This window comes from Ipomoea triloba, chromosome 1, assembly GCF_003576645.1.
Source record: "Ipomoea triloba cultivar NCNSP0323 chromosome 1, ASM357664v1".
NCBI lineage: Eukaryota > Viridiplantae > Streptophyta > Magnoliopsida > Solanales > Convolvulaceae > Ipomoea > Ipomoea triloba.
The window spans coordinates 10,293,565-10,319,774 of NC_044916.1; the positions used below are offsets into that span (position 1 = coordinate 10,293,565).

A 26,210-nucleotide genomic window follows, 5' to 3' on the forward strand; every position below is an offset into this window, starting at 1 on the left:
GGGGCTCTAAAATAGTGCTCCCGGGAAGAGGTACCACCATCTCAATGGTAAGCCCGACTAAAGACCGAGCGCATGCAACATCACACTCATATAAGGAAATGGGGGCCCCATGAGGAATGGTGGGGTCAAGTTCGGTGTATTTTCCCCGTTGAAAAGGTTCGGGAGACTAGTGAGCATGATGGCACGGATAGGCCGAGCCGCTATAGGTTGATGAAGAAGCATAACGACCTCGACGGGTGGAGGGGGTAATTGATCTAAAGAAATAGGGTCGTCACTATCCATGGGCAAGTCAAGAAAGCTAATGGAGTCCAACAAACTTACATAGGGGTTGGGGAGAGTCAATGCAATGGAAGGAAACATATGGAACTCTAAAAGGATGGAGTTACTAACCCGACTTTAAGAAGAAATGGAGTGGAAACTTGAAGAAGGAAGACTCGGCCTTGGGGGTGGGATCGATACGAAAAGTCGTGTGGATCTAACTGACTAAGAAGTTGAAAATACGCAACAATGGTGACCACTGGAAGTCGTCAGGGTCAAGGTCAAGGTAGAATGCAACCTCAGGTACAAGTGAATCGTACTGTGAGGCAAACTGTTTCTCAGGGGAGGGACCTGTGAGAGAAACTTTCTCGACCCCATGTTGGTGACTTGCGAGAGTAACTTAGTCGCCAGAATTCCCGTGCTCAGAGTGAGCAAGTGAGTGGACGCCCCTATCGCTGAGGAGGTCCGAGCTGAGGAGGTGCCTCCGCCTCCACCACTCGCGCCAGCAAGACCTAGCATTCTTGAGGCGCTCACTCGAATGGTAGATTTGTACGAGCGAGAGTTGCTCGTTCGAGAGAGGGATGTGCCTCAGGGGACTCATTAGAAGCAGTCTCGGTCTGTTCGGCCGGTAGCGCAAGAAAGGTCAGCTGCTTCGTGCCGATCTCCGGTTCGAGCTGGGTCAAGAGGCCCGTATCAATCCGCCTTAGATAGGTTGGGAAATCAAGAGATGCCGGGCAATGGAAATCTGAATGCACATGAGGTGCTAAGGGAGATCGCTCCTAACGAGCCTAGAAATAGGTGTGAGCGAAGGTACGGAGATGTTCAAAGGCAAGTCGAGGAACACTTAGTTCATGAGAGTAGTGGAGAATCGCCGGCTGGCCGAGGGCGAAGGCTGGATGAGGTTGTCGCGTTAGCTAGACAGGTCCATGATCTGCAGGATCAAGTGAATGGAATGACGGGAAATGCTCGGTCTTTCCTAAGGGCCTATCCATTCTCTCAATCAATCATGGCTTATAGGACCCCGACGAAGTTCAAGTTACCTGAGAATTTGACATATAATGGAACGGGCAATCCCAAAGAGCATTTGATTAGTTTTCAAGCTCGAATGCAAATCCATGGACCTGAAAGTCCTTTGATGTGTAAGGCCTTCCTAACTACGTTAGTTGGCGCAACACAAAGATGGTGCATGAAATTGCCTGATCATTTAGTGAGCAGTTTCGAGCAGTTGGCCGAGCTTTTCTTAACCAATTATGCCGCCAATCTGTGACCTAAGAAGAACTTCATGTATCTATCTGGAATTAAGCAGGATCTTAATGAGCCACTTAGGTCGTTCCTGGCTAGATGGCAAAAAGAGGTTCAAGCGGTCGACGACCTAGAAGATAACACGTTACTAATCTTGTTCATGGAGAACCTGAGGTTGGGTAAGTTGTATACCAACCTCCATACTGAATTGCCGACCTCGTATGCTCATGCCATCCAAAGAGCCAATCGACATGCTGATGCAGAGGACGAAGGAGGGTCTTCTCGACCCAAAAAGCCTGGGATGGAGGAACAACGAGCGGGAAAATTTGATAAGAGTCGGCTGGGCCGCCAAGAGACTGGTCAGAACCCTGAAAGATTGGGTATTCCGCGGTTTCGCCAGCAACCGGTCACGGTCCAAGAAGTTCAAGCTCTACCCTCGCCGCCTGAGGTACGACCAGGTGATAAGCCCGAGACCGCGGGCCAATGTTTAGGAACCGACAAGTATTGTTGGTTGCATCGCTCGATCACTCATTCGACCAAAGAGTGTGTTTTCTAAAGGAAGGAAATAGAGGCTATCATCCAAAGGAGTGCGCCAACTCCTCCAAACCAATGGCGTCAAGGTCTGCCATGGCAACGCAGAAACTTGAGCTAGTCTGGGAGGGTAACCGTGACAAAGGAAAGCAACCCGCATCGGGGGAAGAGGAAGAAAATTGGAAGCATAAGAACGTCATTCATATGATTGTTGGGGGACCTAAAGGAGGCGACTCGACCGAATCAAGGAAAGCTTGGGCTTGGCAGCTATATGTCGGAGCCGTGTATGGACGAGAGGTCAACACGAAGAATGTATGTCATTAACTCATTACTTTTACAGATGAAGACCTACCCTTAGGGGCCGGTCGTCATCGAGATGCTTTGGTTATAGCTATGGACATAGTCAGCACCGTCGTGAGACAGGTGCTGGTAGACACGGGTAGCAGTGTCAACGTGCTGTATTTAGATACTTTCAATAAGTTGGGGTTGGATAGAGATGTTCTAAGACCGGTCATGACTTGCTTGGCGGGGTTCAAGGGCGACTTAATTGAGGTAAAAGGTTCCATAAAACTGACGGTCGAGCTAGGCACTTACCCAAATGTTAAATCCATGGAGATGGAGTTTGTGGTCATCCAACTGGAATGTTCTCACAATGTCATCCAACTAGTGCTAGCCACATTGTGTTTCCTTTTCTTGGCACACTCCTTTCTTCTGGACATGATTTCCCTACAAAGTCTTTCAAACAAATAATACCATTTTTCCATGATTCACAAATGAACAATGTAGCACAACACTCCACAATTCTTACCACACTCAAAACAAAAACAATCACAAGACTTGCCACACAAACTCTTCTTTTTCCTCTCTTTTTTTTTCGAATTTCTTCCTCATTTTTTCAAAAATTTCTCTCTTCTTTTTGTCAACAAGTAAACTTATCTTCTTCAAGGCAACAATGGAGTCAAAAGCATGTAAACTATCAAGAATGAATCAACAAGCATGGCAAGAGTGCAATTCTTGTCACAAAAGATCATGAAAAACATGTAGGAACACAATTCTAACTTATCAACATGAAAATGTGTCCAAGCCCCCGACTTAGGCACGAAAACGTTAATATCCCTTAATGATCGGTACGAGGTCGATTGCAACACTATCCAATTGCTTGAATCTTGAAAGTATTGAAACTTGGATTACTGTTTCATTACCGCAAATAAGATTCATCTTGTGTTGCAAAACAGTGGAAAGATGAATTGGGTTCCAGTTTATGATGAATGCATGAATTATTTAGCAAAAACTTGCCTTCCTTTAAATAGGTTCTCGCTTGTAAGTTATAATGGTATCACATCAAATGGACTCTCGTCTTTTCTCTCTATCTATCCATCGCTTCAATACTTGGCCCTTAAACAGATTGGTTTCCTGAATGATGAGATTATCGAGAAATTGTGATATGCTGAAAGAGCTTGACATGGAAAACACTAGATTAGGAGGAAAGTTGCAGTAAATGACGAAAGTTAGGGCATGCCATAGTTTGGAGAATGCGTGCGAGTATACATTTCTATCATATACTTAAGTATATAATATTATCTATGATAATATATATTTGGGGCAAGGTATCTAATATTATCAATGATAATAAATTATGTTAATTTGTGGATCACTAGGTTTCGTGGGAGACTCCAAATTACTTATATCAAGTTAAATATAATGGTTAATTCATGGTTGCGGCCATGCGCGCCGGCCACGACCTTAACATTACCTAACGGTGGTACGGGACTGCCACGCTCACTACCTCGATTGAACCGAACGCTTACTCTCTCTCGTTGTTGACTCCTGACAACTCAGAGAGTGAGGGACTAATGATGTGGATATTGAAAACGACCAAATAATAGGAACCCTGAGTCTAGGAGTGCATAGCCCGAGGCATAAGAAGATAGCTCGAGCAGCTAGGGTCCAAGACCCGGAGCAGATTTCCGGGGCCCAGAATGATGGGCTTTGACTTATTCTTGATGGTCCACTGCGTAGGCCTCGACTTAGTCTTGTGACCTACCATAACTATAGGGGAGTTTTTTTTTTTTTTTTTTTTTTTTTTNTTTTTTTTTTTTTTTTTTTTTTTTTTAAAGGAACTATAGGGGATTTGTTTGCCCACATCTTATATAAATATTGCATTGTCTTCGCATACAAATCATGTTCAATTACATCTCAAATCCACTTGTAATCTCATTGCACTCTTCATTAATACAACTCTTGTCTTCTCAAGTTCAATATCTTGTCTTTATTACTTTTTTTTTATTATCAGATTATTTGATTTTACCTACCCGGATTAATTTAATCCATCACCAGGAATCACTTAGCCTAGAACTTGATTAAAACCTTGACGCAATCTGGATTTTTTAAGTACTCTAACGCTTCGTTCGCTTCATGTAGTGAAAATTCTTGACTACTCAATTCATCTAATTTAATTTCCTGCAAGAAATTGTTTAGAAATTAGAAAACTTTTTATGGAAATAGTAGGATCAAACAAACACTAACTACAACTATATTTCTTATTTCTGAACATGAATAGATCTTCCTCATATGGCAAAAATTAATAATTAAAAAAAAAAAAAAAAACAGGTAGCTAGGCTGATTTATGCAAAAAACATACCTTAGTTATGCATTTATTTATGATGGAAGGAAGGTCAGATCGGATCCTGACGCCCCCGTAGATAGAGCCCTTCAAAGTCCGACCAAACATTAAGGGAACGTAATTCATTTCCCAATCAATCTGTAGTCCTGCTCCAAGCAAAATCACTGTCCCAAATCCCTACAAATTTTCAATTATATTAACATTAGTAGGGTCGTTCAGCCAAGTACTTGCTTAAGAAATAATCCTTATTAATACCATGGAACAGAGTTTATAATGCATTGTAAACTCTGGTGCATATGTATTTGTAAGTTTTTTTTATCTTTGTGTTTTGTGTTATAAAATTATGTACCTTAAGAGTATGGATTTTGTACCTGAAACATATTAATAATTGTCTTATGTTATGAATTTTGTGTCTTGTGTTGTGAAATTCAGTGCGTATGAACACAAATTATGTACCTAAATTGGATTTGAAAAATAAGTAAATATATAACATGTATATATATTTGTCTCGTGTTATGATTTTTGTGTCTTATGTTATGAAATCTTTACTTTATGAGTATGAATTTTATACATCTTCGTTTCAGTATAAGATCTATAATGTTATGTAAACCTTGACCTATGATATAAATTGTCTTAAGGGCTATTGCTAACTCAATCTATCTGCAAGTAAATGATATGATCTTATCTTCTTATGCAATTTTCATGATGAATGATGTACGTAGGATGGATACCTGAGTACGGGACCAAATTGGTCCTCCTTTTATTTTACCGTTTGATATCCATTAGATTGGGACCAAATTGGTAATTTCATTATAGTCAAGGGACCATTTCAGTCAAAAATTAATTACCAAAATGGTCCCTTTACTATTTCAAAATTATCAATTTAGCCCCAATTTAACAGTCGTTTAACACTAAAATAAACGGAGGACCAAAATAGTTAAAATTTTCAAAGTCTGAAGACTTAATTGGGCAAGAAAGATTGTTGAAGACTAAATTGGTAATTTCGCAATAGTCGATGAATCATTTCGGTAATAAACTCTTCATTTATAACGATCGAGTGAAATTAGGACCAAAAACAAAGAAATCTGAACTCAATTCCTTGTAAATTATTATTTTTTTTGGGTAAATCATGAGGGGGTCTGGATTTTTTTTCTGTCTATTTAACCCGAATTATCTCAAAAATCATCATTACAAAGGAACTTATTTACCACTTTAGCTATCTTTGGATTGGTAAATACTCTTTCCTACTTGTAAATACTCTTCTTTCCTCGTTCTTTAAAGCAACCCCCCCAATCCCTTTTCTTTCTAGATCTAAAAAATCATTAAAATACGTAGCCTCTAAGAGAATATTTCTTGGTAAATTAGGAGTAGGTTTAAGTTTTATTTTGTAATAAGAAGACGGAGCGCAAGATTACAAGTTTCAACTATAGGATCGAGAAATGATCATTTCTTTATCTTCTTTCCTTATATTTACTTAAGTTTGAATCTTGTACATGTTATAAGTAATTAAGGTTTTGGTGCTTAATTAATTATGGACTATATTGTTTCAAAAAAAAAATTATATATGTATTCTATATATTTCCCTATTTTGATATTTGATACTTAATTGTTCTTTAATTATTATATATGATTTGTTAGCTTAGTTTCTAGTAGTTGTTATGTGAAAAATGAATTTAATAATAATATTGAGACATGTGTATGACCTATTTGATCCATATTCTAAGATATTGATTCAAATGCTGATAGTGCTTTCTCTGCAATCAGTATTCACTATTAAGTATGTAAAAATGCAACACACATTGTTCAGAAATGCACTAATGTACCAAAAAAATGCACCACACCTAATGGTGCATTTCTGGACACTTTGTGGTGCATTTATGCGTGCTTAATGGTTAGTGACCGCACAGTCACATGAAAAGCACTGTCGGCACAGGAACCTGGACCTTATTCCTAAATTAAATTAAATTTGTTTATTGTTTTGAATTGAAAAAGATAATGAAATCATATCCCTAATTAAAATTTAAAATTACCTTTCTGGTTGCTTCAATAGCTTGGTTGATCATCAAGTCGGGGACGTCGGTGCACTCAAACAAGTAATCAACGCCCAGTCCACCCGTAGCTTCTTTCACCATTTCTGAAATGCTTTTATCCTCACAATTCTTTGCATTTATGAACTCTGTCACGCCAAAAATCTTTCCCTTCTCTTCCTTCTTATCGTGAATGTCAATTCCAATTATTTTCGCCGCTCCTCGTTCTCTTGCTCCCTCTACCACCTGCAATTCTCTTTTCTTTTAATTTCGGAAAAAAAGTTTAAAAGCTCGATAGGTACTTAGCGATTAGCTGATTGAGTTAGTATATTTAAGTAGTTTATAATATTAGCTGATTGTCAAAATGTGTTTGATAAATTAATTGTTAACTAATAGCTGATTACATACAAAATAACTTTCTCAAAACATTGATCGAAAAAACTGATTTGAGCAGCTTTCGAATTTTATAATTTTGGAGCAATAAGTTGTTACAAAAAACCTAATTAATTAAACACTTATATTGGATGTTTAACCAAATCAAACACTAATAATGATCAAATAAGTCAAAATTAACTATGTTGTCAAACATAATCTATAATTTCTTTTTTTTTTTTGAATACTACTAACTCTATTAGAGGATCGAACCCACCACTTTCCGTATAAAGGAAAGGGTTTGATGCCACTGGACCACAAGGTCCTTGACTAACCTATAACTTATTTTAAGCTAAAAATAACTATAAAATCTGTTTGGTAAAATATAATATAGTAACTTATATTGAAACACTATCCCAACTCCCAAGTAGGGTTTAAAAATAAGCTATTGGCTCTTTTTTTTAAAAAAAAAAATCTTATTAATTTAAAAAAATTGACACCATCTACCATTTATTAATAAAAATTATAATATCTTAGTTTATCATTTTATGTCTATTTATACTTATCATCTAATTAAACAATTAATTTTATCAAAAACTTATATTTCAATTTGTTAGCTTATTAGCTACTAGCTTTTTAGCTAAGTGTGTCAAATAGAGCTAAGTATTAGTATATATAATTTATATACTTAGATATTATATTAAGAGTATAAAAATAGAAATTTAAATTTAAAAATAATTAAAAACTAATAAAAAAATTGAGAAAATTACACTTTTTCTCCTTAAGTTATAAGATAATTGTAGAATTCGTCCATAAGTATTAGTCGTGCTCACTTTTTACCCCTAAACTATCATTGACGTTGCACTTTTAATTTCGTTATTTTATTAATTTTTGTGTTTACTTTTCGTCCCTAAATTATACTAAATTTACAAATTTTGTCCCTAATGTTTTGTTAGTAAAGAGACAGCCCCAATGATAATTTAGGGACGAAGAGTGAACATGATCAACAATAAGGAACGAATTCTATCATTATATAATATAACTTAAAAGACGAAAAGTGTGATTCTTCTTAAAAAAAAAATTTTTTTTAAAAAAAAGAAAAATTAATTTTATCAATAAATATTAAATATGATATATAAAATGAGACCGAATAATAAATGACTTACCCCAAGTCCAACACCGCCTAGACCCAGCACAGCAACAGTTGAGCCCTTGTCAATGTCGGCCAACTTCCAAGCCGCGCCATAGCCAGTGGTGAAGGAACAGCAGAGGAAGCTAGCATGGTGGAGAGGGAGGCGAGGGTCCACCTTGACCACGTAGTTTTCGTCGAGTACGAGGTACTCCGACAGCGTGGAGCAGCTGACGTGGTGGTATATTCTCTGCGCGCCGCCATTGATGGACATTCTCGAGCTTCCATCCAAAAGCAGCCCCGAGAAGCTGAGTGGGTATTTGAAGCATAAGTTCGACTTCCCGGAAATGCAGTTTGGGCATTCCCCGCATTCTCCTATGAAATGGGGCATTACCGTATCTCCTTCTTTAAGGCTTCTCACCTCTTCGCCTACGCTTTCTATGATTCTGCACCCATATTATATTAGTATTTGCATTCACATACTTCACCTCATACCAAAACTAATTACCAATTATAACCAAATTCTGAGTTGATTAATTAAGTCATGGTAACCCTTTAAAGATGGTTAACAATACAAATTTATAATCTAAAGTCAAGAATTTAAATTTTATTCTTTTTATTTTCAACCGCTCAACTAGACGGACAACTTAAGTTAATTTACCTCTTAAGATCATAATGTGAAATTTATTCAATTCATACCATGGAGTGGTGTGAGTTTTTCTGGTCACTCAAAAAAAATAAATAATTACTAGTAATACTTTCCATATCTATTTTTTATACTATAAAGTAAAACTTTTATATATATATATATATATATAAAGTTAATTCTTTGCACAATTATTTAACCAGAAAGGAAAAATGACATTTTTTCTCCTTGAATTATATGTATATAGCGCATTATTATCCCTTTGAATTATTCATGTATTCATATTAGCCGCATCAATTACTCTAAAAGTGGCGATCCCTCCCCTCCATCGATATATTATAAATGGACATTTTTACCTTTAAAATAAATACTTCATTTATTTTTCTTTTCAAACAAATTATTGCTTATATGTAGGGATGAGTGGATGACCACGGTTTGGTTGGAACTGAACCGGACACTGTAGGAATCGAATAATCAAAAGGTTATGGTTATGATTCAAAACCACAACCCAATATTTGGGTTTCAATTTATTAAAATCATGAATCGGAAAAATTCGATATTGAACCATGAATCGGCGTTTCGAAATCAGAACAACTACTAGCATTAGTTTAAAATTATAATTATAATATTTGCAAATAGTGTAGATTCTTTTTTGCATTATTCCAATTCTCACATATAAATAGATATGACTGCGATTCAATTTTAATTTTGAACTGTCGATTCACGGTTCCGAATCAAGTTTGAACCGCTGGTTCAAACTTTTTCTAAAATTTTATATTTTATTTTTAAAATAGTCTAAATTCAACAATTAATGTATTTTTATTTTTTTTTCAGTTCGAAACCGGAACCGGCCATTCCGGTTCGTGATTTTAATAAATTTAAACCCAAATATTGGGTTCCGGTTATAAATCGTAACCGGAACCTTTTGTTTTGGTTGCTATAGTGTTTGTTCGATTTGAACCAAACTGTGGTCATAATTTGTTTGAAAACAAAAATAAATAAAATATTTATTTTAAAGGCAATCATTTAACATATCAAGGGGAAAATCTTCATTTTTAGAATAATTGAGGGGCTAATGTGAATACAGGGGAAATCACCATTTTGATATCTCAATTGCTTCCCAATTGTTAATATAGTCGTTAGTTTTCAATTTCAACTAATTTGATCCTTGAATTATTTAAATTTCATCAATTAGACCCTTTCGAGGGACCGAAATGGTGATTTCCACATTTTAAAAATTTCGTCAATTTGATCTTCAAAGAGTTCAATTGACAAAATTTTAAACAATTCGAGGATTAAATTAGTTGGAATTGAAAACTATGGAGTACATTGACAGTTGAGAGATAATTGAGGATCAAAATGATGATTTCCCCTGTCGATACATGAATAATTCACGCGCGTGAAATAAAAATATAAAATTATTAGAACTAATTAAACTTGATAATTAAAGAGAGGTTTACATACCCAACTCCTTCATGTCCAGGAATGCGAGGGAACAAAGGCTGGAGAAAAAAATTGACCAAAATTTTAAAAATAAAAATCAATAATGGCTATATATTATACTATCAAACAGTAAAATCATAGGAAATTAATATGAATAAATAAGTTTTTGAATGTGATTTTAATAACATATACAATTTTGAGTTTTTTTTTAATCAAGTCATCAAAATTGTTGGTGTATTTTATATTTGATCATGTATTTTATCTTTATAACTTACACTAGAAGAGATAGAGATTTGATGCAAGTTCGTTTGCAAATTTTACCGTGGACATCGGTTCACAATGGATTGTGGACCATGCATCAAAATGACGTCGTTTTGATTAATGAAAACAAATGGCTGAAACAGCATCCATTTCGCGCCGTTAACTTTCAGTTTATATATACTGCAGTTACTTTTCAACACAATTGTAGTTCTTTTTTGATATAACTGCAGTTTTATTCGACATTATACACTCAAATATGTAAAACTGTTATTCAGTTTCCTTTCAATACAACTATAGTTACTTTTATAATACACTACAGTTTCCTTTCAACACAACTACAATGTCATTTCGATATAACTACACTTTCATTGGACAATATACACTAAAAAATGTGAAACTGTTATTCAGTTTCATTTTATATACACTGCAATTTCCTTTCAACACAACTACAGTTTTATATCAATATAACTACAGTTTCATTTGATAATATAAAAACAAATGTGAGGCAGTATCTTTTGCGATGAACTGTAGTATCCTTTACGGAGCTCCGTTATGACTTACGCCAATCGTTTCTTCTACTTAATGAAACAGCGTCGTTTTGTGACCAAGCCATGATCTATCGTATAACGACCGAAGTTCCTTCACATAAATCTCTTTTCCTGGTCTCCAAACATCTGCCAAAGTATCCTTCATTATGTTGAACTTCATTGGTTTATCAGTGAGGATTTTACTACTAGGATATATTTATAATCTTCCTTGACCACCGTCAAATATTACGCCACTTTCTTCCTCCTCCTCAATCATCAAGTCCGCGTGCACACAATGTTTCTAGGGTCTTTTGACTTGGCGGTGAAGCATCCACGCCGACGACACCAAGAGAAAGAAGATGAGAATGGTGGGAGCATCATTAACTCCTCGAGGACCGCATGAAACATGGGTTTTCAAACAGAGAAGGATTGGGCTGGGGTTCCATATAGGGAAAAATATACTAAGGCTTAGGCTATTCTTATCTCAACAAGTGAACCCCTTTCAAGTGCAAATTTTACTGTGGACCGTGGTTCACAATGGATTGTGGTTCATGCATTAAAACGACGTCGTTTTGATTAATGAAAACAAACGGCTGAAACGGTTCCGTTCCGCGCCGTTAACTTTCATTTTATATACACTGCAATTCGCTTTCAACACAACTATAATTCCTTTTTCGATATAACTAAAGTTTCATTCGACATTATACATTCAAATATGTGAAACTATTATTCAGTTTCCTTTCAACACAACTACAGTTTCTTTTATAATGCACTACAGTTTAGGGATGATCACGGTTCGGTTCGAACCGAGCCGTGTACTATACAAACCAAACCGGAACAGGAACTGCCCGTACGGTTCCAATTCCGGTTAAGGTTCCTAAATATAAAATAGACCACACCAGGCGTCCAGACCTGGTGTGCATAGGGTTGACCGCAGTTTTGTTCTGGTTCAGAACCGCTGGTTCCTGTTCTTCAATTGGCGAAATCGGAACCTTAATATAAGGTTCCAGTTCCGGTTGGAACCGCTGGTTCTAATCGGGATTTTTAATTTTCATATTTATTTATTTTTAAGAATAACAAGTTAGTATTTAGTAACCCGTGAAAATTTTGGTTGTCCTGTTTTTTTATTTTTAACAATGTCCATGAGGATCATGACTATGATTTTTAAATGTCTCGTTTTAAGTTTTAACATAGTTGTGTATTTGTGTGGCTAAGTAGTAACTAATAAGTATACAAGTACAACAATTGTAACAAAATCAGTGAAAATATCACAGAATCCAAATCTCATATATTATTGACTACTCAGTCCTTATAAATCTAGAATACATTGGTTATAATAATATAATATACATTTGAAAGATGTTGTTGAGATCCAAGTCACCATCCATGATCCATGATTCATCATCTATGATGTTACTTCCCCGTATTCATCAATTGTTTTCTGCTAATCTTTAATGTTAAACTAAAATAAATAAAAATAGTTTTGGGCTTGCACTTAATTTTACCAAGATTAGGTTGCCTACGTATCTTTTTCAAACTTCAATAAGAATCAAAGTCTACGTAGTTCTTTTACATTTTTTTAGGAGTCGGTTTGTTCCCCTTCGGTTGTAGTAGTTGTTGCATCATCGGGAAAGAAATCGTTGATGATGCTGATTTATCATTTTCTTGTGCTCTTTTTTTTTTTTTTTTGTCAATCCCCAATCGGATGTGCAACTTGAATTTTAATTGATTGTGGCGTCATTCTCAAACAAGTCTCGTCCAACATGTTTCCACCCGCACTAAATTCATGTTCATCTGCTACAGTAGAAGCAGGAGTTCCAAAAATTTGTTTCACAATAATAGATAATATAGAAAAAAAATTTCGTGATCTTTCCACCACTGCAAAACATCAAGATTATTATCATTATCTAAAAATACAAAATTAGTATTTAAATATATCTCCACCTCGAATAATGCTGGAGATGATGAACTTGTCCCACTCCCACTAGTCCGACGACTTTTACCTGCTCTAGCTAACAAGTTAAAGCCTCTACTTTGTAGGGTTGATTTTGAGCTCTGTGAAGTACTTCGAGAAGAAGTACTAATTAATATTCATCTAAGGACCATAAACCTGTAAATATCTTCACACAAACTATGAAAAATAAACTTGTTATTTCATTATGTATAGAACTAATATTAACATATTCATTATCATTAGGATCATTTAACTCTAAACATTCATAATACGTTTGTAAAAAAACATTTAAACCATATAATTTACAATGGGGATCAAAACATATTGCAATTAAATAAATTATAGGAATATTCCTATAATAATCTAAAAACTTTGATTTAATGCATATAATAGCATCACTCAAAATAGGATCATCATGAAATTCAAAGAGCTTACCAACAATATTTACAGCATAAATTAAAATAAGTGTGTAGTCGGATAATACACACCGGACAAAGCTAAAGTGGCATCATTAAACTCTTTAAATAATTCACAAATCTTCGTACAAACAACCCAATGTTGCGGAAAATAAATGAATATCACTATTGTTTGAAAAAAAAAAAAGAACATAACAAATATTTGTAATAAATAGTACTACTAAGCAAAGTAAATGTAGAATTTCAACGAGTTGGAACATCTCGAGCAAATCTTTTTGGGGGAATATTATTTCTTTTGCAAAATATACTAAATTCATTTTGAGCATTGGGATGTTTCCACAAATAAACAACAGCATTTCTAATAGGTTTATTAATACTACTACTAAGAGAATTTAAACCAGCTTGAACACATAACTTTAAAACATAACAAACACATCTTTGGTGAAAAAATTTACCTCCAAAATATGGTACACATAATTCCCTAAAAGCAGGGAATGCATCAGTATTGTTGGATGCATTATCAAAACCAACTGCAAAAATTTTGTTCGTAATTTTGTATTCATCAAATATACTTTGCAACTTACTGTAAATATTGCGTGCACTGTATTGTTCATAAAAACAACGAAGGGCAAATATTTTTTTTTTTGCAGCGCCCAGTCTTGATCCACCCAATGACAAGTAACACCCAAATATGAATGTTCTTCCAATAGTCGCTCCAAATATCAGCACGTATAGTAACACGCCCAGAACGTGATTTCAAGAAAGAAATCAATTACTTTTTTCATCTTTATTTATTTATAAAGATGACGAGCAGTGTGCGCGGTAAATCACACATTTGTGGATTTAATGCACCCCTGCAAAATCCTTTAAAACTAGCTTTTTGTCCAAAACTAAATGATAAACTATCAATAGCAATCATTTCAGCAAACTTGAGTCTAGTTTGCTCATCTGAGTAACGAAATAAAGCATAAGATTTAGTTGCATACCTACCAATTTGTTGTTGTGTTTGTGTATTTACCTCTTTATCCGGATTTTTTAGCTTATATGTTTCTGGTACGTCCCATAGCCACCGAATTTTAACCATTGGTACTCTTTGTCACAATAATCACATTTTACTGTAATTCTTCCATCAGGGTGTTTAATTTTCTTCATGTGTACCCTGAAAAGATCATATTTTTGTTTAGAAGCAGAAGGTTGAACTTCTTCGGGTTTATTGTCCTGGCCCTGCAAAAATTCTGAGAAAGTAGCATTTTTAGAATCAAAAGAAGAAAGAAAGGGTTGAGAGCCAAAAGAGGTATGTTGAGGTTCATTTATGGCTATTTGAGGGTTTGAATTTAAGTCTTTATAGTATGATTGTTGTTGTAAAAATTGGTGGTATTCATATTCGCTTGGAAATCCATGAACCTAATGCCGGGAGGTTCAAAAGAAGGAGCTTCTGTTGAAAATTCATGAACCGAATGTCGTGGAGGTTCTACAGCAGGAGATTTGCAACGATTTCCATGACTACCACTAGCTTGGCCTTCATAAGAAAAAGATGTTCTGCTTGAACTATCCATTTGAAACTTGAAAGTACAAAAGAATTAAATATGGTAGAAATAAAAATGTAATATGTAGAGTGTAGAGATATAAAAAATGTAGAGATAAGTAAAATATTGAGTATTGAGAATTCAAAGAATCAGAGAGAGAAAGTATTGAGAATTGTAGTTGTAGGCAGGAGATTATTGAGAGAGTGAGAGAGTGAGAGAGTGAGATACTGAGAGTCGTGTAAAAAAAATTTGTTGAACTGACTGATTGATAGAGTAAAAGATAGAAGAGTGAGAGTTGATCAGTTGAAGCCTGATGAAGAGTGTCGAAAAAAAAATGGTCGTTCTTACATTCTGGCTTGGTTGCAATAACAACAGCTAATTTAAAAAAAAAAATCTGAAAAGAAAATTTCGGAAGATATTGGCACCCATTCTGGACTTGTGTCAGGCACACCTGCAGGTAGCCAAAACTTAAATAAAGTGCCACTGGAACTTCATCTTTAAGACTCAAGTGAGTATTGGACAAAGACTAATACTCACTCGAGTGTTTACTAGCTCAAAGGACAGGCGTGGCCTAGACACCTGGTGTGGATTTTTGGCACTTTATATAATTTTTGGCTCCCTTTGCAGGTGTGGCTGGCATAAGTGTAGAATGGGTGCCAATATATTCCGAAATTTTTTGCTTTAAACTTGAAAATTTTGGAACTTTTTTTTTAAAAAAATTAGTCGTTGTTATTGCATCCAAGTCAGAATGTAAGAATGATCATTTTTTTTTTACACTCTTCATCAGGCTTCAATTGATCAATTCTCACTCTTCTATCTTTTACTCTATAAATCAGTGAGTTCAACAAAAGTTTTTTACGCAACTCTCAATATCTCACTCTCTCACTCTCTCACTCTCTCAATACTCTCTTGCCTACAACTAAAATTCTCAATACTTTCCCTATCTGATTCTATGAATTCTCAATACTCAATATTTTACTTATCTCTACATTTTTTATATCTCTACACTCTACATAATACATTTTTATTTCTACCAAGTTCTACCATATTTAATTTTTTTATACTTTCAAGTTTCAAATGGATAGTTCAAGCAGAGCATCTTTTTTCTTATGAAGGCCAAGCTAGAAGTCATGAAAATCGTGACAAATCTCCTGCTGTAGAACCTCCATGGCATTTGGTTCATGAATTTTCAAGAGAAGCTCCTTCTTTTAAACCTCCCCGGCATTCGGTTCATGAATTTCCAAGCGAATATGAATACCACCAATTTTTACAACAACAATCATACTACCAAGACTTAAATCCAAACCCTCAAATAGCCATAAATGAACCTCAACATACCTCTTTTGGCTCTCAACCCTTTCATTCTTCTTTTGATTCTAACAATGCTACTTTCTCAGAATTTTCGCAGGTCTTGGACGATGAACCCGAAGAAGTCCAACATTCTGCTTCTAAACAAAAATCTGATCTATTCAGTGTACACATGAAGAAAATTGAACACCCTAATGGAAGAATTACAGTAAAATGTAATTACTGTAACAAGGAGTACCGATGGTCAAAATCCGGAGGCTACGGGACGTACCGGAAGCATATAAGCTAAAAACATCCAGATAAAGAGGTAAATACACAAACACAACAACAAATTGGCAGGTATGCAACTAAATCTAATGCTTTATTTTGTTACTCAGATGAGCAAACTAGACTCAAATTTGCTGAAATGATTGCTATTTATGGTTTATCATTTAGTTTTGGACAGAGAGCTGGTTTTAAAGAATTTTGCAGGGGTGCATTAAATCCACAAATGTGTGATTTACCACGCACACTACTCGTCATCGTTATAAATTATATAAAGATAAAAAAAAGAAATTGATTTCTTTCTTGGAATCACGTTCTGGGCGTGTTACTATACGTGCTGATATTTGGAGCGACTATTGGAGGGAACATTCATATTTGGGTATTACTTGTTATTGGGTGGAACATTCATATTTGGGTATTACTTGTTATTGGGTGGATCAAGGCTGGGCGCTGCAAAAAAAAAAAAAAAAGAAAGAATATTTGCCTTTCGTTGTTTTTATGAACAACACAGTGCACACAATATTTACAGTAAGTTGCAAAGTATATTTGATGAACACAAAATTACTAACAAAATTTTTGCAGTTGGTTTTGATAATGCATCCAACAATACTGATGCAATCCCTGCTTTTAGGGAATTATGTGTACCATATTTTGGAGGTAAAATTTTTCACCAAAGATGTGTTTGTTATGTTTTAAAGTTATGTGTTCAAGCTGGTTTAAATTCTCTTAGTAGTAGTATTAAACCTGTTAGAAATGTTGTTGTTTATTTGTAGAAACATCTCAATGCTCAAAAAGAATTTAGTAGATTTTGCAAAAGAAATAATATTCCCCCAAAAAGATTTGCTCGAGATGTTCCAACTTGTTGGAATTCTACCTTTACTTTGCTTAGTAGTACTATTTATTACAAAGATTTGTTATGTTCTTTTTTTTTTCAAACAATAGTGATATTCATTTTTTTCCGCAACATTGGGATGCTTGCACGAAGATTTGCGAATTATTTAAAGAGTTTAATGATGCCACTTTGACTTTGTCTGGTGTGTATTATCCGACTATACACTTATTTTTAATTTATGCTGTAAATATTGTTGGTAAGCTATTTGAATTTCGTGATGATCCTATTTTGAGTGATGCTATTATATGCATTAAATCAAAGTTTTTAAATTATTATAGGAATATTCCTATAATTTATTTAATTGCAATGTGTCTTGATCCTCGTTGTAAATTATATGGTTTAAATGCTTTTTTACAAACGTATAATGAATGTTTAGAATTAAATGATCCTGATGATAATGAATATGTTAATATTAGTTCTATACATAATGAAATAAAAAGTGTATTTTTCATAGTTTGTGTGAAGAATATTTACAGGTTTATGGTCCTTCGATGAGTATTAGTACTTCTTCTCGAAGTACTTCACAGAGCTCAAAATCAACCCTACAAAGTAGAGGCTTTAACCTATTAGTTAGAGCAGGTAAAAGTCGTTGGACCAGTGGGAGTGAGACAAGTTCATCATTTCCAGCATTATCTGAGGTGGAGATATATTTAAATACTGATTTTGTATTTTTAGATAATGATAATAATCTTGATGTTTTGCAGTGGTGGAAAGACCACGAAATTTTTTTTTCTATATTATCTATTATTGCGAAACAAATTTTTGGAACACCTGCTTCTACTGTAGCAGTTGAACAGGAATTTAGTGCAGGTGGAAACATGTTGGACGAGACTCGTTCAAGAATGACGCCACAATCAATTGAAATTTAAGTTTGCACATCCGATTGGGATTGACAAAATTTAGAGCACGAGAAAATGATAAATCAGGCATCATCAACGATTTCTTTTCCGATGATGCAACCACTACTGCAAGCGAAGGGGAACAAACCGACTCCTAAAAAATGGTAAAAAAACTATGTAGACTTTGATTGTTATTGAAGTTTCAATAAGATGCGTAGGAAAGTTAATCTTGGTAAAATTAAGTGCTAGCCCAAAATTATTTTTATTTTTTTAGTTTAACATTAAAGTTTAGCAGAAAACAATTGTGAACACGGGGGAGTAAAATCATAGATGATGAATCATGGATCATGGATTGGGTAGTCTAGATTATATTATTATAACCAATGTATTCTAGATTTATAAGAATTGGGTAGTCAATAATATATGAGATTTTAATTCTGTAATATTTTCATTGATTTTGTTACAATTGTTGTACTTGTATACTTACTAGTTACTACCTAGCCACACAAATACACAACTATGTTAAAACTTAAAACGAGACATTTAAAAATAATAGTCATGGTCCTCATGGACATTGTTAAAAATAAAAAAAAAATAAAAACAAGATAACAAAAAATTTTCACGGGTTACTAAATACTAACTTGCTATTCTTAAAAGAAAATAAAAAATAAAAAATAAAAAAGCCCCGGTTAGAATCGGCGGTTCCGGTCGGAACCGCCGGTTCATGAACCGAAACTAGAATCTTATATTATGGTTCCGGATCCGGTTTTGCCAATTAAGGAACGGGAATCGGCTGTTCCGAACCGGAACCAGAACCAGAACTGCGGTCAACCCTAACTACAATATTATTTCAATATAACTACAGTTTCATTGGACAATATACATTCAAATATGTGAAACTGTTATTCAGTTTCATTTTATATACACTCAGTTTATTTTCAACACAACTACAGTTTCATTTCGATATAACTACAATTTTATTTGATAATGTAAAAACAAATGTGAGACAGTATCTTTTGAGATGAACTGTAGTATCCTTTACGGAGCTCCATTAAGACTTACTATAGCCGTTTCTTTTACTTAATGAAACGGTTGTGTTTTGTGACCATGGTCCACCGTATAATGACTGCCTTTCAAGATGATGTGGAAGGTAATGTAGATTTTTTTTTTGTTTTATTTTTGTTAGCTTATGTGGCTTGCAAGCTTGCTATAATAGCAAGTTTATAATTGACTTTTATTTCCTTTTTAATTTTTTATTTGTTATTTTATTATTAATTTATAATATAAAAGCCAAGTAGGACTATTTTTTAGAGTGAGGGAGTATTGTAGGGATGTAGAGAAAATAGTAGAGAATTTACAAATTTGATGATGTGGAAGTGAGATCCACTTTTAAATGTGAGAGGACATTGCAGGGATAAAAATAGCCTTAGGCTGTTTGAAGTTTCTCTTTCTTGGAAACAAGCCTAAGTCTTAGGCTTTTTGTTTTATATTTAAAAAAATACGAGAGAATACACAAGAACCAAATACACATAATGCTTATACATACATTAAGTATTTTTAATGATTAGTAATAATTGTGTAGTTAATAAATATATTTATGACGGATCCATTGGCTCGGGATGCAATTGCTTTCGAGCAGCTATAATTGTTAAAGATAATTAAAATATTCATTTATTTAATTAAAAAATTACAAATCAATCATGCTATATATTCTAATAAATTGTTAAATTATTTGTTTACACTATAATTAATTTATTAATTATTATTCTTTTAATAATTTTATATATTCACCTATAATTAAAATGATACATACACACCTATATTTACACTAATAATAACAATTAAAATGATTATTTCATTTACTAATAGAAAATAATAACAAAAATACATAAAAATGACACTAACACGCCTATCTCTTAGACGTGGAATTTAAGTTAGAACTGAACAAGCATAACTATTAGCCTTGTTCAGTGATGTTAGGCTTGTTTAGTGTTTACCTACCGTATTTACTACAATTATTTAAAATTAATTGAAAAATAGACAAAGCATAAGGGTTAGGCGTTTTTCAAAAGGAACACGCATAGCTCAGAGTACCTTTTCCTAGTCTTGTAAACCAAAAAAAAAAAAAAAAAAAAAATCCTCCATGTTTACTATCCCACCTTCTTTGCTCTAATCGCCGGTGAAATGACACCTGGTGGGATGAGGACTAGACTGTAAGGCTAAAAAACGATGCTAAAGAAAAGGAATTAGGTCTAGAAATCAGACTGAGACTTGTCACTTGAACAAGGAAGAGAGAACTTGTCTATGTTTTGTTTGGTAGAGTTTATTTTAGAATTTATAACTTATGTTTAATAAAATATGTGGAGTTGATAGTTTATTTTGAAACGATACTTCAGGTATCGTTTCAAAATAAGCTATTGGCTTTTAATCTTTTTTTTTCCTTTTTTATCCTTGTTAATTTTTAAAAGTGGCACCGTCTACCCTTCATTAATCAAAATCATAATATCTTAATTTTTCATTTTATGTTTTATTTACACTTATCATCTTATTTAACAGTTAATTTTGCTAAAACACTTTGGCCCTGTTTGGTAAATGGTTGTTAGCTGATTGGGTTAGAGGGTGTAACTAGTTGATAACATTAGCTGATTGTAGAAAAGTGTTTGGTAAATTAGCTTTTAGCTGATAGCTATTTGGTTTGAGCAACTTTTTGAATTTTAGCATTTTGGAATTACTAAAAATTGATTAACCAAACAGTTATATTGATCTTTTAACTAAGTTAAATAGTTAATTGTGATCAAATAAGTCAAAATTGACTGATAGGCTAACTATTTTACCAATCAGGACCTTTAATTTCAATTCGTTAGCTTATTAGCTACTGATTTTTCAATTTTCAGCCATCAACTTTTAACTAGCTTTTCAGCTAAATGTGCCAAAAAGAGCCTTAATGGAACTATAATTCTAGCTTAACTACTTTAAATAGAATATTAAAATAAATAAAGCAATGAGTTGCATTGAAAATGAATGACATAGATGCTTCACTAGATTCATCAAAGATTTTACCAAAAATTATATATTTAAAATCTTGATGTTTTATGTTTCATTAATTAATCGAAGAGAACTCTTTATAAAATCAATCGATGATACCGTGTGTGTTGAGAAGAAATCTTAATAAAATCAATCGATGATAACGTGCGTGTGTGTGTATATATATATATCACATCAAAAAGACAGGTCGAATTTTATTTTATTTTATTTATATAAGTATTACATTTTTCTCAAATAAATATTACAATTTTCATTATAAGTAACTCTTTAATTCTTAATATTACATTTTGATTTAAAAGTATTAGTACATTCTTATCAAAAATATCACATTTTTCGTCTTCAGTATTATATTTTCTCTAATAAGTAACAATTAAATAATTTATCGATGATTAGTATTACATTTTTCTCATAACTATTGAACTCTGCCAACTACTATGTAATGTGATGACACATTTGTTACTAGTCCAAATAGAAAGTCACATGATTGAACCCCGTTGGTGGGGGCTTTGATTCTTTGGACTGAAAATGTTGAGAATTAATTTGTAAAGAATTATAAATGTTTCAAAAAAAAAATTATATTCAACCCACATTTTGATTTAAAAATATCACTTAATTTTATATTTTATCAAAATCCAATCCGCTTCACAAATAAGAATTTGTGGCACCAATGCACGATCTCACAGACTTAGAGTACACTCATTCGAAAAATTATGGTTTAGGAGGCTTATTTATTATAGTTATATTACATATACTCTCAATTTCTACTCCATTTTTACTCCACAATATGATAACCAAGGATAGAATATTTTATCAAGTGAGTCCCAGAAAAAGTGTCTACGTCAATAATTTGCAGTACTTATACTGTGGACCATGGTTCACAATGCATTGTGGACCATGGGTCATGGTTGATACTGTAGTTATGTTGAAAGGATATTGTAGTCGTGTTGAAAGGATACTGCAGTTGTATTGAAAAGGAACTGCAGTTGTGCGGAATAGAGGCCGTGTCATTCATCTGGAACTGCAGTTGTGTTGAACGGATACTGCAGCTGTGTTGAACAGATATTGCAATTGTGTGGAACGGATGAACGGCCTCTGTTCCGTGCAACTGCAGTTTCCTTTCAACAGAACAGTAGTATCTTTTCAACACAACTGCAGTATCAGTTATGATCATGGTCCACGATGCATTGTGGACCATGGTCCACGATATAATTTGCCAATAATTTGTGAGATAGAGTAGAAATTGAGAGTAAGAAATGTGAATCTATGTAGTATTTCCCTATTTATTACGGGCATCCCCATTTATAATTTTTTCTTGATTTTTTGTGAGGTTCAATGCTAGGTGGAGGAAAGAGAAAAAAAATGAATATATCCTGCAAGAGTGATTTTTGTGGGGCCGATCAGGAGAGAGAAAAACTAGAGGACAACTATAGCTGTGCGTCTTCGTGCACAACCAACGCCCAACCGACACGTTATGTCTTCTTTTTTTTTTTTTTTTTTTTTGTGTGGCGTAAGATCAGTGTTTTTATGTTTTTTTTTTCTCTTTTTTTTTTTATTCTCTTTCTCTTATCTCTTTCAAAATTGACACCTCAAAAAAAAAAAAAATTTAATGCTATTGGAGATGCTTTAGTGAAAAATAATGAACGTACACGTGGAAAGCCGTTGCAGCAGAGGATGTCTGTCCCACACAAGCTGGCATAGAGCATCTTAATACGAACCTCTGTGGCTTTGGGTGGGTCCACTTGTATCTCCTCCAACTTCAACGCCTCCCCTGATCTCCAAGCCACAGCAGCTGACAAACATCCATACAGACACACTCTTTCAATCTTAATTACATGCTTCAACCAAATTTTAAGGAAACACAATGCCATGCCAAATAATAATTTCCTATATTATTAAATTTTTATGTATTTTTTTTTTGAAAATTTCTACAAATATATGATAAATAAATTCATTTTTCATTTATGATGCAATAATTTTAATAAAATTTTACTTTTATTATGTAATTATTATCGTAAAAAATTTGTTTATTATTAATAGTTTTATTAGATCCGGCTTATCATAAAATTAAGTATCGACAGTATTTTGAGCAACAAAAAAATAATGGATGTAGATGAAACAATAAAGTGAGCAACAATAGACCATTTATAAGCTAAAATTGAATAACTAAATAATATGCACTAGTTAGGACCAAAAGATTACTGGCCCTAGCCCCTATCCCATTTTACTTATTATATTTACTATTTATTGGTTAAACTAACTATTTTTCTTTGCTTTTTTTTTTGTGTGTGTGTTTATAGTACTTTTAATTTAATTTCTAAATATATACACTTTATAAACTAATATTTTAATTAACATGATGAAAAATTAAATTAAAAATAACTTTATTCAAACATTATTAACCGAACTAGACACATAAAGAAACACTTAGTCATTTGACTAGCCCAAGACACTAGCGGGCTAGTCTACCAAGGTTGGCAATATTAGGACACTCTTAGACGGTAGATGAGAAGATACGAGAAACTCTGTCAAAAAGAGATGATTATGTGTGAATGAGGACAGACTAAGAAATCCATATTTCACAAAAAATATGTGGATGCCATACACTATCAACTTGTCACCACAATTTAAAACGAACATGTGTCATATAAAGGTCTAAAGAAAGTTTGACGAAGACAAAGGACCCGCCCCATGCCTACCACCCCACACTATACATCAAATTTATCACAATTTTCAACACTCGCCCCAACTATTACTCCAATTATCTTGGCCAACCTAATTATCCCCTTGTAATCTTTGGGCCTGCCTCCCAGACCCGCAAATTATATCGTGGACCATGATCATGGCTGAAATTGCAGTTGTGTTGAACGGATAGTGCAGTTGTGTTGAAAAGATACTATAGTTGTGTTGAAAGGAAATTGCAATTGCGCGGAACAGAGACCGTTCATCCGTTTAACACAACTGCAGTATCCTTTCAACACAATTGCACTATCCATTCAACACAACTGTAGTATCAGTTCAACATAACTGCAGTTCCAGACGGATGACACGGCCTCTGTTCCGCGCAACTGCAGTTTCCTTTCAATACAACTGCAGTATCCGTTCAGCACAACTGTAGTATCAGTTCAACACAACTGCAGTATCAACCATGATCCATTGTGGACCATGGTCCACGGTATAACGACTGTCCCAGACCCATCAATTATATTAACCAATTTGTTAACATATATATTTAAATTATCGGAGACTCACTTTTGTCCCACATTTAAAGGAGGAGCGTGTGTAGAAGTGAAATATTATAGAGTTTTCATGACTATGTTATTCTCGGAGTTAAAATAAGATACAATTTTATAAGGAGAAAATTAAATTTTTCTAATTTTAATTTATAAGAATATATAATGTGTGAATGTTAAAATGGAGGGAGATATAGACACGACATACTGACATGGTAGTGTACATAACTTGGCAACAATGATGTAACATTACTAAAACACCCCTATTGAAAAAATAATTGTAAAATAATGTTGTTGTTTAGAAAATGAGATTTTAAAGAATACTTGTTTGCATGGAGGGGAATAAAATGCCTCTTTTATCTATTGCAGACCAAATAAGGTGCTTGGCCGGCGCAATATGTTAAGTAATCAATTTTAAAGTAGATATATTTATTATGAAACAATATATAATATTCTTTACATATTTAAATAATAACTAGATTCCTTTTTTAAGTCGTCAAGCACAATGTGTTCAAATAGTATGTAGTAACTCTCCCATATGGGAGGCCATAAGATCGAGCCTGAGAGGCGAGATGGCTCTTGTGCTTCAAGGGTCAATTGTATTCAAAGAAAAAAATCTCCTCATAATATGTCTATACTAAAAATAAAAAAAGTTTCAAAGACAAAGGCCATGTTTGGTAAATAATTGGCCTATAAGTCAATTTTGACTTATTTGACCATTATTAGTTGTTTGACTTAGTTAAAAAATCAATATAAATGTTTGGTTAATAAGCTTTTTGTAACTCCAAAGTACTAAATTTCAAAATGCTACTCAAAACAACATTTTCAATTGGCCTTTTGAGAAAAGAAATTATACCAAACAGCTATAAGCTAACAACTAATTTACCAAACACTTTTATACAATCAGCTAATATTATAAATTAATTATACCTTCTAACTCAATCAGCTAACAAAATCAGCTAACAACCATTTACCAAACAGGGCCAAAATATTAGCATTGAAATTAAACTTGGAAGCTATGAGATATGAGCTTATAATATGTATATACAAAAGAAATAATTAAGATTAAAGAGTTCTACAGGTCAAGTCCTATTTAAAATTTCAATTTGAAAAATCAAGAATTCCGATCCACGGGTCAAGCCCATTTTATGAAACTCAAAGACTAACTTTTTAAAGTACAATATCATAAAAACATGACTATAATTATATTGAAGAAAAAGAAAGAAAGAAGAAAGAAAATAGTCCTTAATTATATATTTTTAAAGCAAAATCTGTGCCTAGGAATCAAAACAAGGTTGTCCATGCATTAGCAAATGAGGTTTTGCACAGAGCAAGGGGATCCAGATTTATCAGTACCCTCAGCAAGTATCTAAAACATCTATCGAGATTCGAGAGATGATGAGCTAGCAAGGGCTCCTTGAAGCCACGACTACCGTGAGGATCGGACTAACTAATGATCTTGAGCTTCCCACCCCGCATCGAAAATAAATTAGAAAATTGAGAACACATGCAAAGAAGGGATTATATTATTACCTTTGCATGTTATGACACTTTGGCTGCCCATTCTGATATGAACGAATTGAATTGAAGCTAGCTTAGCTTGCCCAGCTTCCTTTAAAAGTTGATAGAGAACGAACAGTATATGTATAGTACCAAGTTGAGGGAAAGCAAAGCAGA

General features: G+C 33.8%; 1 protein-coding gene across 1 annotated transcript; it reads right to left on the bottom strand.

The window, feature by feature from the left end:
* Window positions 1-4,161: 4,161 nt before the first annotated feature.
* On the bottom strand, window positions 4,162-26,210 carry LOC116030175 (8-hydroxygeraniol oxidoreductase-like). Its single transcript, XM_031272341.1, has 7 exons — window positions 26,067-26,210; window positions 22,950-23,092; window positions 10,293-10,330; window positions 8,220-8,628; window positions 6,685-6,927; window positions 4,673-4,831; window positions 4,162-4,491 (listed from the first exon to the last, which is right to left on the bottom strand). The coding sequence occupies exons 1-7, from the start codon at window positions 26,095-26,097 to the stop codon at window positions 4,381-4,383; spliced, it is 1,134 nt and encodes a 377-aa protein (XP_031128201.1). The 5' UTR covers window positions 26,098-26,210; the 3' UTR covers window positions 4,162-4,380.